The sequence below is a fragment of the Delphinus delphis genome, chromosome 10, assembly GCF_949987515.2.
Source record: "Delphinus delphis chromosome 10, mDelDel1.2, whole genome shotgun sequence".
NCBI lineage: Eukaryota > Metazoa > Chordata > Mammalia > Artiodactyla > Delphinidae > Delphinus > Delphinus delphis.
In genome coordinates, this window is record NC_082692.2 from 76,892,500 (window position 1) to 76,906,263 (window position 13,764).

General features: G+C 41.2%; 1 protein-coding gene across 15 annotated transcripts in view; it reads right to left on the reverse strand.

Moving 5' to 3' along the window:
* Positions 1–377: 377 nt before the first annotated feature.
* CADPS (calcium dependent secretion activator) overlaps positions 378–13,764 on the reverse strand; it is a 475,715-nt gene continuing 462,328 nt past the window's right edge. For all 15 annotated transcript variants that reach the window (XM_060022835.1, XM_060022832.1, XM_060022834.1 and 12 more), the window contains 2 exons: positions 4,573–4,677; positions 378–1,335 (listed from right to left, as the gene is read on the reverse strand). In XM_060022835.1, the coding sequence (XP_059878818.1) occupies positions 1,156–1,335; positions 4,573–4,677 (285 nt within the window). In that variant the 3' untranslated portion in view covers positions 378–1,155. The remainder of the gene's footprint in view (positions 1,336–4,572; positions 4,678–13,764) is intronic.

A 13,764-nucleotide genomic window follows, 5' to 3' on the forward strand; every position in this document is an offset into this window, starting at 1 on the left:
TATGAAAATGACCCCTTCCCTCCTCTTTCCCCGCGTCTTCCTGCTTTGCGTGTTTCAGTTCTGGCTTTCAAAGGAGACAGAGGAAAAAAAAAGACTCAAAAGTATTCTTGGGACACGTGAACAGTTATTTATTGAGAAGCCACAGTTTTCCACACTTTCCTAACTGTAGGCTTTATATAAGGCAAAAGCAAGATGGATCCACTACTTTACACAGAAAGAAAGAGCTCTGCAGAGGACCCCAGGGTCACGCAGTTACAGATCAAAATGCAATGTACATGACAGATATAAAAAACAGTGTGAAACAAAATAATTTAAATTATGGTTACAATCTACTGAAGGAAATATCCATGTCTTATTATAAACACATTTATAGTCTAGGGTCATAATTTAAATATTCAGGTCTTTTTTTTTTTTTTTTTTACATACACGGTTATCGAAACGTAAAAGCAAAACATAACATTTAATAGGATGAACTTTGATAGAAGACAGTCACTCTGAACTGTGCTGGATGTTATGATAGGATCGCCCTTGCCGTGGCAATTAGGAGGATCAATCCATTGGTATGTAGCCATCCTTTTTTGGGTAACTATCTGGATAAATGAAAGGATGGGTTAACAAGGACACCAAGGGTTCATTTTTCAGTTTTAGGGGAACAGAAAGAACTGAAAGTTGGTTATTGGAGACTTGCCTTCTGTTTTTCAAAAAACAAAGCAGATCTACGTGTCTTAGTTAAATTCATTTATTGTACTCCTTTAAGCAACCGGCATCCACATATGGGAAACAAAGAAAGGACCTGGCGCACTCGCCCTCACATCCATTTACCGTCGACGCGCACACAGCACACTGATGAAGGATCACTGAACTCTGCTGATAACAGGGTACACCTAGCAACTGAGCTATGTATTCTCCATAAATGGTATTTAAAGAATGGTGCTCCATATTGCTTGTAAACAGATAGACATGGATTCAGGAAATCGTAGAGTCGAAGGTCGTTTGCTAATCTTGGTACCACGTAGCTAAAATGGCAGTTGTACCATCAGTACACATCTCATGGCATGGTAGTTGACAGAAAATTCCATAATGGGGTTAACTAACAGACTAAGGACATGCATTGATTACAAGACTCTGGCCTAGTGGACTCGAGGCCCAAGCGTTCTAATCGTCCTCTTCGTCTTCCTCATCGCTGTCCTTCATGCTGATCCCCTGCAGACCCCCGCCCTCGCTCACGGACGCTGTGGCCTCCTCCACAGTGAGACGGTTCCGGATGGTTTCGTAGGTCTTGCTGTTTAAGGTTGAGTCCAGGACTCCTTGCAGTCGGAAATCTCTATAGGTTTTCTAAGGAGGGAAAAGATGCAGTGATGAGGGAGATCTCATCTCCATGAAGGGAGGGACAGGGCACAAGGCAAGTATGGGGGTGAGAACACTGACCTCAGCTAAGTGTCACACTTCATGCACTGGCACATGAAAAGCCACCATGCTCAGATTTCACTTGTACTGAAAACTGAGATTTGTTGAATGACAGAAAATGAGAAATGGTGACAGGATAAACTGTATTAGATGAGACAAAGCAAAGAACATAAGCTTGTGTTTATTCAGTTCTGTAAAGGGAAATGTTCCATAATTGTTTTGGTTCTTTTTTTTTTTTGGTCTGGTTCTTTCTCTTAGGTTTGTATCACATCATATGATAGACAGTGTGAGGGGCTATAACACGTAAATAATGGATCAAATGATTACGGTATTTTACGATTTCTGCTGCAGTCTGGTCCTTAGTATTTGTGAGGCTTGTAACTGCGTATCCCTCTGTCTCATTCACAAGACAGACATATGCATGTCGGTATACGAAACCGATCACGGGCAGCAACAATTAGGGGGAAGATGGAGCGTTAATGCCTCATCAGTATGTTGCGGGCATGTGACATTTCTCGTCTCCTTAGGAAAGAAGTGTATCTATTCTGTTCACAACTTCATGGTCTCAGGGAAGAAATTTGGCTCTATTTCAAGAACAATGGTTTGGTATTGCTGAACCACAAGTTCTTTCTTTGTTCCTTCAGGCGATTTCTCTTGGATTTCCTTAGGTATCCCAGGGACTGTTTTTCTAGGAATCCCTTCGCGTTAATGGAACATGACCAGAAGCATCTGCCTGTTGTCTACTTCACAAAACATTTTTTTGAAAAAGGTCCCTCTCTAACTACAACGCTCCTCATCACGCTGCATATCATTTCAGCTACTGATTCTGCTGTTTGTTTCTCCTCTTGATATGGGAAACTTGCTAAGGGGTCAAAAGAAGGAACGGTAACATACTTCAACGCCACTTGCATTAGGATTTCTGGTTTTTGGAGTCCATCTGACGCAGTCCTAGTGTCAATCACCATGTCAACCACTCCTGAAGGTCCCATGTGGTAATGACTGCAGAGTTAACTACTGAATGCTGTTCAGCTCAGTGAAGTCCAGTAATAAAAGATTATGGATGGGATGACCACGTGTTCCCTTTGCCAGTTTATATCTATGGTCCCAGTATGATTATGTGTAGCAGCTTCTTTCTTTCTTCAAAGTCATCTGGTTTCGACACTAAATTCAAAGGTCATCCTAACTATGGACCGAGCTGCAAGGCTAGGTAGCTAGCGGAACTGTGTCTGTACCTGGAGGGGGAAGGGTAGGAGGCTGAGTAAAATGCTAGGTCTGGTGGAGACCAGATATCCAGATGATTTACTTGATTTTTCTGTACTTTTCAATCACTTAGAATTGATTGCCAGAATATGATGGGAAAAAGGCAGAACTCACTTGAATATTCCCCTCTCTAGTCAAATTCCAGAGCTGTGAGTTTCCCAGCCAGACTCTGAATGTCTAAGGGCAGGGACCACACAGAGTCATTTTTTTTTAAATACTTCATCTTGTAGTATACAAGTAGGGGCTCAACTAATACTTGTCCAAGGTTGGATGAATAAATGCTTGCTGGATAATGAATGAATGGATGAATAAACCAAGTGATGCAGAGGCAGGGAAGAAAGGCAATTATCATTAGAAGTTTGCCTCGGAGAAGGAGGCCCCTGGGTAACGTACTTAGGGAAGAGGTGGTGAATTCTGCTTCATCCCTCTGTGCTGTGGCTCTAGTTAAGCTGGGCCCACTTTTGGCAAAAGTGAAGGAGTTCCTTCGGCAGGGACGTTTCTCTGTCCCTTGCCTGTGGTTCGTGTTTGTGTTGTTTTTGGCAGAGGCTAAGAAGAAACCTCCTCTCTGACTTATATTTTTTTCTTAATAAAATACTGCTAATTCTAACAGTCTCAACAAAAATCTGAAAATCAGTAATGGGAAGATATCCTAACACACTAAAATGCATGTCTTCTTTTCATGTCTACCCAGGAAGGGTCAAACAGAAAAAATTCCCCTTAAGAGTATTTATAGCCAGAAAACGGAATGCAAGGGGTCGGGCAATGGTTAGTGAGGTTGCCTTAAGGAACTGAAATTTAAATATATGAAAATTAGGCTGGGTGCATAGTCCAAGTGCATAGATTTCTTTTTTAAGAGCTGCCGTACACTGCTGTCTGCAACCTTCCCTGGGAGGACTCTTTGTGAGATCAAATGCATATGATAATAATTCTCCTTAATTACACTCAACGGAACAGTAATTGGTTTTAAGTCAGCACTGGGGTAGAAGAGCACCTTCAATAAAATGGCGCTAATCCGAAAGAGACTAAGAAATGGGGCAGGGTTGGGGGGGGGAATAGCGGGGGCGGGGGGGCGGGACTTTCGGCAAACTGTTAAGAAATGGAAATTCATCTCCGTTTTATCATTAAAATATTTTTAAAGAGACTGTGCTCTGAATGAGATTTTTGCATACGAATGTTTTAAAACCCTCTATGGTGAAGCATCAAATGGAAACTGAAATGATCAAAAATGTATTTACCCCCTTCTGTGATCTTATTATTTCATGTAAACCACTGTGATTTCACGCTGAAATAATTATCATTAGTCCAAGGCACACACACAAGAACAGGGGGGAAAAAAAGCTACGTTCAGGGTATGTTACCTCACCTTCGTGATCCTTTACATTTGACTGTATACACGCATTGTAAGAGAAACTACTTCAATTAACTACAAAGAACAATATTGATTTGCATCCAGATAATGACCACAGGACATATTTAGAAAGAGCCGGAGGTAAATATTTCTATGAAATTAATTGTGGCAAAATTTTATTTAATTAAACCATAAATGAAATTGGTAACGGATGCGATTAGCACAGTGGTACCCGAAAGCCAGCTTTTGAAAGTTTAATGCAAAGGGCGTGATGGCTCTTGCAGTATATTTGCATGGCAAATACATAAAGTATTTTTCCCGTCTGGATAAACTATCAAATTCCTTTTTATTAAATTTCCCTTTGATGTCTGAGTAATAAATTAACCAGGCATCCCAAAGTGATTTCACCGGTTTTTCTTGCCTGAGATACTGTTTTAGGAATCACCTTGTTTTATACACAAACTAATATTTTTTGTGTTAAGGAAGTCCTGCAGCTTGCCAATGAAATGTATTTCAGTGAGCTGTTTGCAAAGGAGAATCATTATGTTTTCTTTTACCTTTACCATCCTAATTAGTGTTTTCAACTGATAAATGTGAAGCTGTAAGTCCATCCGGTCCGTCAGCCAGGTACAGATCACGTTCATGGAGCTGCTGTACCATTGCTGAAAAAAAAGACAAAAGTTCTCCAGCCAACACATCACGGAGCATTTAAAGAACAGAGACGAAACAGGCCACGTGCGAGCACCCTGCTCTGTTCCAAGAGGAAAACAAAATGGTTAAAGAGAATTTGAGAGCACAGAGATCATGAACAGTAATTGACGCAAAAAATCACGAGGTACCAGATCAGCCGAAAAGAGATCGGTTTGGACTTTGAATCGGAAACAGAACTCTTCCACTATACACACCTCATATACAATCAATTCATAAAGACCACCGTTTGCTCTTCTGATTCTCCTTTTTGTTGGTTCATGTTACTCAGTTGAGATTTAAGTCACTGTTTGTGTCCTAACGCCATTGTCTCGGGTGTCCAAGACGATGGGGGCTTCTCCACTGAACCAATCGATGCCACGTGCTACTTACCTTTTGAAAAAATCCAGACTCTGTCTGCTTAGGACAATTCTAGGAATCAGGCTGAGAGCCTTAGGAGTTTAGGGCAAAGTTTACCTACATTTACTCTAGAGGGGCATTCGGATAAAGACAATGAAGGAGGGTTTCTCTTTAAGGGCCAAATTATACTCTGGGCAGCTCATGTGGCCTTACGTTGGCTGTGCAATCTGTTTTAATCTTAACACCAAAAAATTATGGAAGATGAGAGAAAAAAAAACATCTACAAATGAGCTCATTTCAAGCTGTTGAAATCATACTTCCCCTTAAGGGGGTTAAATTTTGCTTCTTGTCTGTGAAAAATGCTTGAAGCTGTGTCACTTTAGACTGCCACCCCTGTGGTGCACGGAGTCTCTGGTGCGGTATAATTTTGCAGTACTGCTCATATATTCATAAATCTCACTCGGAGACATATGAACAGTGTTATGAAGTGTCAGTACAAAAAAAAAAATCTAATCTTTTAAACTTCACCAGGTTTCATTACGCATTGCCGCTTATACCAAACAATTTACAAATAAAATGAAAAGGTGTGGATGGACCTATATATTTATTTATACGGCATGTATATGAACTGTGCGCAGAAAAGATGTAAAAAAAAAGTGGTTAGAGAATTGAAACGCTGCATACTCTCCTGTTAACCAACACGCACACGCACACACGCACACGCACACCAGTGGAGATTTGAAAAGCATAAATAAAAACATGTTTCTGATGGTAACTCCACCCTTTCTCACCTAAAGATCATCCAAAATCAGTTTATGCCTAACACTCACAGTTTTTCCGAAGCCTTGTTTCTGACTTAATTTCTTTAAAAAAAAAATTAATTTGGGTTTTTACTTGCAAGGTAGAACTGCCAAGTTTCACCTTGCAAGAAACGACACAGTCTCAGCCATGGCGTTCAGAAGCCCTCTTTGCAATCTTTCGTTCCTAGGCTCTTTCCTCATCAGAGCCAATTGTGGCTCTCCTTGGAGCCCAGCCGCAAACAGAGACCACACTACCCCAATCAAGGCAGCACTGCAGCCTCACAGCCAACTTCTGCTCTTTTAAAGATCACGGAGGCGAAACTGTCAGTTTCAGGAACCTTCTGTCCCTCCCCAAGGGAGCAGGAGGAGTGGGGGGGAGGGGAAGGATTTTTTTCTTGAGATCTGCAGTTCACTCCACATAGGGAGCGTGTTTGCCGTGGTCAAGCTGCTTCAGGCATGGACAGGTTTTCCCCTCTAGGAGTGAGAACATGTCACTGAAACTTTTTTTGGGGGGGGTTGTGATTATTTGGAGGTGTTTTTGGCACCTCCTGCCTTGGGATCCTGGAGCTCTTGATGTCATTGCATCTGGGTTTGTTAAGGGGCTAGGGACAGGAATACGACTAGGTCATGGGTGTTTCTATAGCCCTGCTTTACTCTCAGCTGGGGGACCTCTTGTGTTTACCCGAGGCCTCAAATTCCGTATTTACTGACTTATTCTGACATGAAATCTGGGGGCTCAAATAATCTGTTTTGAGAGTCATGAGCAACGCCCCCTACCCCCGACTCCTACCTCCTGGGGTTGGAAAATGACCTTCAAAGGAACCTGGGTGACCACCTGGCCAAACCTACAAGACCAGGACCCCATGATGAGTGCATCTCAGGGACACAAAAGAGGAATGTGGCACTCTGGCTTCTAGGCAGAGGTGGCATTTTGCTTTGGCTGTGACAACGGGCAAACCAGCGCTGGCTTCTATCACTGCCAGCAAGCCTTGTGCAACATGCCTTTTTTTCTTTGCTGAGAGATATGCCACCTTTCAGGGGGAAAAAATAACGAACTCCCCCCAGCCCCCATTTTATGTAAGTAATTCCCATTCTTGTAAATGGCTTTTGGCTATTAAAAAGTAAAAAGGGAAAGGTAGACTGCTATCAATACTCTTTCTCTGCTGTTGAAAGGGTAGGGCGGTAGGAAATGCATGTAGCGATGGATGGATCAGCGCATCACGCTCACAGATTCCCACCCCAGGAGAACAAGAAAGCCCTGGAACATCCATGCTTTTTCTCCTGGATCTCACATCTAGCAAAAGAAGTGTAAAAAATGTATGATGCCCCATTGGCTACACATTTCAAGAGGCAAAAGGGAGTAAGTCACGCCTTTCCAAACCTTATGCTCAGTAGATGAAATTGGAGGCACTCTTGGATGAAGCACAGCGCTAACTTGGTTTTCCAGAAAGGCGCTTAAAGGCACTTGGATGTTGGAGAAAGCAGGAGTCACTGCCTTCTAGAACTTTAAAACATTAGAGGTGAAGGGGATCTTCCACAGAGCTCCTCCTTTGTAGAGGAGGAAACAAAGGCCCAGAGAGGTGAAGTGACTTGCCCAAGGTCACACAGCTAGTGAGTCCAGAAATGGCAGTTTTCCAGGATTAGGCACTGGAGTGAAAAAGCTGATCACCTAATGACTCCTCCCTAGGAGGGCGTAATAATGCACTGGACACGAGAGCTGATCTTGTGTATCACTTCCAACTGTACATTCGGGGGTATCACACTGATATCTAGAAATAGGCCTTAGTGGGGGGGTTTTACCCTATGGAAATTGGCAAATGCCACAAACCAGGGCATTCTCCCTTCCAGAAAGCCAGTTGTTATAACAGTCAGTTCACAGTGCTTGTTAATCAGGTTTGCTTTATTTGAGATCGATGCTAATACAGTAGATTTGTTATGATTCTTCAAAAGAGGAAATTCATCAAACGTTTTAAGTTCTCCCCACTTTGTTTTGTCTCTGGTTCAGATATGCCTTTTCCAGAGGCAGCCTGATACCTGGGCACTAAAATTTTGGTAAAATGCACTCTAAACCCTTAGAAATAAGAATTGTGAGCTGATGACATATACTAAGTATTTAAGTATACTCATGACTCCTTTGCTGCCTGCCCTTAATTCAGGTATATTAATGGAAACTTTCTACATAAGGTTACTTTAAGCCTAAAAAAGCCCTAGAGACATAAAATCCCCAGTACCCTGGGTACCTCTAAAGTATGTTCTCTGGGGATAATTCTGTGAAGGTGTTAGAGTTGGAAGCCAAAAGGACGCCCATCATAGCTATGGCCTGCAGGAACTTCTTGGGTAGTTAAAATCACCTGAAACTAACATGACATTGTAAATCAACTATACTTCAATAAAAAAAATTTTTTTTAATTGAATGCAAAAGAAGAGAACCTGGAAGGGTGATCTAAAACTGTGCCATTTAATTCCTTTCCTTCCCTCCCTTCCCTCCCTCGCTCCCTCCCTCCCTTTCTTGCATCATAGTTGTTGAGAGCACAGGCCTTACCTCTCTTTTGCCTAGGTTTGTGATCTTGGGCAAGTTACTTATATTCTCAGAGACTCATTTTCTCAATCAGAAAATGGGAATTAATCAGCCTTTCATAGGCTTTTTGATACTAAATGAATTAATGTTAATAAAGCTCACATCACAGTACTTGGCACATAATAAGGCCTCAATATACGTCAGCTACTACCAAGACCACCACCACCACCAGCATCGTCACAATTCTCACATCACCGTCACCACCACCATCTTCATCATCATCACCATTAACATCATCTCTCTCCTCTTTTTCTCTCTCTTTCTCAACCCAAGAAATACCACAAAACAAGGAAGAAAGCAGAGCAAGTGACCAGAGAAAGGCATGCAATGGTGGAAGAAATTATTCCTATTGGAATATCTCTGGAATCATACGCATAAGTCTTACAGGACACACGACTAGCTCAAAGTAATTCCACTGTAAAGTTGTTTGTGTTAGATCATCACCCAAACCTAGAAAACCATCCTGGGTGCATTCCACACATTTAAAACTATACTGACCTAGATTTATATACTGGATTCAAAGGATTCAGACAAATAACGAGTGATTTTTCAAACCCTGTGTGGATAAATTACAGCTTCAGCTTGGGCTGGCTACTTATTAGCTGGATAAACTCAAGCAGGCTACTTAACTTTCTGACCCCTAGTCTTCTCTTGGGGTTAACACTTACTTCATAGGATTACTGTGAGTGTTAAAAGAGGTAATTATGTAAAGTGCCTAGCATAGTGACGGTCACATAGTAGGCACTCAATAAAATTTAGCCACTGTTGTTATTATTACTCTCAAAAACATAACAGGTATCCTTGTAATATACCGTACAGAAGAATTTTCTTGATCCATTTCTAGTAGAAATTAACTTGCCGATAATGGGGCCACACATTCTGCCCTGCAACTACACTGACTTCATGCAGAAGAATCGTCATACACAACATGTCTCTCTGTCATGGAGGGGCTCACTACAGCTAGGACTGGGGTGAGGCGGGTGAGGCAGGGTCTTGCAAGTGCAGGATCGGATGCTGCCTTTAATGAACATTTTAGTATTTTGTTCATCATGGATTTTTTGCATTCATTTTGATTTTTTTAACATATTAAAATATGTATTTGATTACCATATTTTCTGGCTCCTCCTTAAATTTTGCAACTGAGAAGTGAATCATTCACCTCTCCCTAGTCCCCCAGCCTTGGGTTCACTGTTGCCCCTGGGAATTTTATCCTTGGGAAGTGCTGCAGGATTGTGAGACAGGATGAATACTGCACACCTCATGGGACACTATAGGGTTCCCAGAAAATGGACTTTCACTTGGATTTGGATAATCCCTCATCAGCAGGATAGAGTGTTACTCCAGTGATTGCTGCTGCCTTTATGCCTCTGTCATCACAGCCACCTAGATGAGTCTAAATTCCCTACTCCCACCCCTATCTTGATGTTAATTCAACGTCCTAAAGGGACCTTACTGTTAATGATTCATTTGTTTTTGGAGCCAGCCACATCGCATACCTGAGTGGCAATGAAAACAAGGGACAGAGGCTGAAAAGGAGACAGAACTACTCGATGTGTTTCCATACTCATTAATTACAAGGGTAACATACCCGCGTAACTTACACAACCCCCCCATCAGACAATACCATTCCATAGGACTTTATAGAGTCTCAGTTTTTAACAAAGTCCTATTTTGTACAGGATTCCTAATACACACATACATACACATTCACAAAATTAATAAAAATAGTTACCTACTCATTGAACACTGAGTCCTTACAATGTACAGGCACTGTGAGGAGCATTCCACAAGCATTGTATAATTTCATCATCGAGTTGAACTCTTAAGAGTATCTATAAGGGGAGGGATGCACTGGGAGTTTGGGGTTGGCAGATGCAAACTATTACATATAGAATGGATGGACAACAAGGTCCCACTGTAGGGCACAGGGAACTATATTCAATGTCCTGGGATAAACCATAATGGAAAAGAATATAAAAAAGAATGTGTGTGTGTGTGTGTGTGTGTGTGTGTGTGTGTATAAAACTGAGTCACTGCTGTACAGCACAAATTAACACAGCATTGTAAATCAACTATACTTCAATAAAAAATAAAATTAAAAAACCAAACAAACAAACAATAGAGTTTCAATATTATTAACAGCCCTGTTTTGTAGATGAGAAAAAGGGGCATAGGTAAGTTAAATAAGTAGCCTGTGGTCACACAACTAGTAAGCAGTGGGACAGGCTTCAAGTTGGTTATTTACCACTACATCTGTATGAGCTGTCACATTCAGCTCAATAATTTTAAAAAGCAGTGGCTTGTTTATATAGAAACAGCTCTAGCTTCCAGGTGCCTTTTCAGCAAAGTCATTCAGCTCTGAACGTCTCAAAGGACAAGTGTGTGGGTAGGATAATGCTCTTGGATCTGTCTCCCTCAGAGCCCAAGCTTGGCCTGGTGTTGAAAAGATTCTACTTTTTTATGAGCTTAGAAAGTCACTAGGCAGAGGGAGGGGAGTCAGGGGTTTTCCCACGGAAAACCACTCAACAGCCTTAAAGAACTAATGGATGAGAGACAATCATTGCTGACTCTTAAGGGAAGTGATTAGAAAGTTGGATGGGGATGAGAGGTGCCATTTCTTAGGTAGCATCAATGTATTTGTTTTATTAATCAGAAAATATATTTATTATATAATATGCATATTCTGTTTTACTTAGAAATACTTTAAAACTTAGAAAAGTTGTAAAAATAAAGTAGTATAAATGATACCCATATACCCTTTACCCAGATTCACCTATTGTTAACATTTTACCCCATTTGTTTATTGTTTGAAAAAATATATATATATTCCAACATATATATATATATATGGTTTTTTAATTAAAACAATTTTTTTATTGGAGTATAGTTGATTTACAATGTTGTGTTAGCATCAACGTATTTTTAATTTCCCCCGTAGCCCTACCTAATCTCTTCTTACTTTCTCTTAGGTTGGTAACTCAGCAATTGCTACTAAAAGAAAATTCTCACTGTGGGTAGTTTGAGTTTTCAGTGAGAAATACAACTAGAAATATTGCCTTGGTCACAATGAATTGAACTTTCCTAACAGAGTTTTGGAGATACAAAAGTTATGACATTGATAAAAATTTCATTTCTGAAAAATTATCCATTATAAGTTTTAACATTTTCTGTGAACAGGGAGAGTAAAATAGAACCTTGGGGAAATTCAGTTTCATGTGTAATTAAAGATGTCACCAGAAGTGCTAGAAGAGAAATTTTAGGCAGAGTCACAAATCCAATGAAAATAGTTTAGTGCAAAACTCAGTTCTTCCTGTGTTGCTTTTTTCTTTAAAGAAACATTTTATTGAAGTCTAACATGCGTACTGCAGTGTGTCACTTTTAGCAAAACACACGCACATACACACACCTTCTGAACAAGACATGCTGCCCCGTGCCTACAATGGAAGGTAATATTTAGTCCAATATAGTGAAAAGGAGCTTTTAGAAAATTTGGTATTTCACCTAAGGACCAATAACTGCACCATGCACAAACACACATCTTCACACACTTTCTTTGATTAAAAACTGTGACTCAGGGACTTACCTGGTGGCGCAATGGTTGGGAGTCCACCTGCAAATGCAGGGACACAGGTTCGAGCCCTGGTCCGGGAGGATCCCACATGCCATGGAGCAACTAAGCCCATGCACCACGACTACTGAGCCTGTGCTCTAGAGCCTGTGAGCCACAACTACTGAAGCCTGCGCGCCTAGAGCCCATGCTCCGCAACAAGAGAAGCCACCACAATGAGAAGCCCGCGCACCACAACGAAGAGTAGCCCCCTCTCGCCTCAACTAGAGAAAGCTCGAGTGCAGCAACGAAGACCCAACACAGCCAAAAATAAATAAATAAATTTATAAAAAACAAAAACCTGTGACTCAGTCCAATATATCCTGAGCATGAATGATAGCTGAAATTCACAAGGACCTGAGTCTTATGGTTGGCTTATTTGCAAATATATATTGCCTTTGAAACTGGCATGTTCATGCTATATATGCCAGGGAGGCAAAGCTCTCAATGCCTGGGCAGTTCATGACTAAAGTGTAAATAGTTGAGTCTTTATTATCATCTGTAGTCTTGCTTCACAGATGAGGAAACTGAGGCTCAGAGAAGTAAAGTGTTCTAGCAGCTAGCAAGAGATGGAACCTGGACTCAAGAGGCTGAGAGGCGGTACAGCCTAGTGGCTCGGAGAATAGACTTGAATCAGGCCTGTCCTGTGTTTGAATCTTGATAAATCCCTTAACCTCCCTGTGCCTCAGTTTTCTCATCTGCTAAATGGGGATGATAATAAAAACCATTTAGGGTTGTTGTGGGGATTAAATGAGTTAATGTGTGTGGTGTGCTTACAATAGCGCCGGGCACATACTGAGTGTTACCTGTTACTATTTTAGCCCCGCTATCCTACCCTGCTTCACGAATGAGAAAGAGTATCTCCCTAAGTGCGAGCTCTTCAAGGTTGTGCAAAGCTTTCTAAGCAGCTTCCATTCTTCAAAAAAGATCTGAGCAAAAAGGTAATTTGTAACCTCTTGGTAACCAACCTGAATTTCTGGACTGAAGAAACACAGTGAAACCTGGAAGATTTTTATCTCCTCTTTGGAAAGTACCCTTTCTCCAGCTCAACACAGCCACACAGCAGAGAAATTGCCTCAGCACCTGGCCTCGACTGTCTAATGAAGAAAGGACATTTTATTTGTTGGCAAGGAGGCAAAGAGGAAGATAATACTTTGACCACACCCATGTGACTAAGTCTTCATTTTGCTTTTTGTGACAAAAGTGGGTTATTATTAGTTAGGGGGAAAAAAACCCACAACCTACGTAAATGGCTGTATTGAAATACTGTAATGAAATCTTTTACATTTGAAACTTTCAATGCATATTTCTTCCTTACAATTTGGGTAATTTAAGAGCATGTGAAAAACTTCATCAGGGGTTTCTCCACACTTCTACCAAAGTCCCCACAGCTTCGTTAGCCTGAGCTGCAATTCCACAGCTTCACAGATCTCTTTAGGGCTAAGGATCACCAGGAATCTGGTTGTATTTGGTGTTCTAATCCGGATTCAGAGAGGGCTTGACAAAGAAACCTTGGCACGTTCAAGACATCTGTGCCAAGTGGGCACAAACGAAAGACTGCACGCAAGTTTCGGGGTTTGTCAGAGCTCCCCAAGGGAGCTGATATGCCTTTCTAAGGGGGCATATCATCTGAGTACCTTAAAAAATGGATACGCAGTTGAAAGATGCAATCTTTTGCCTTACTTGAGTGTTACTGTAATTCAGGATATGATCCACC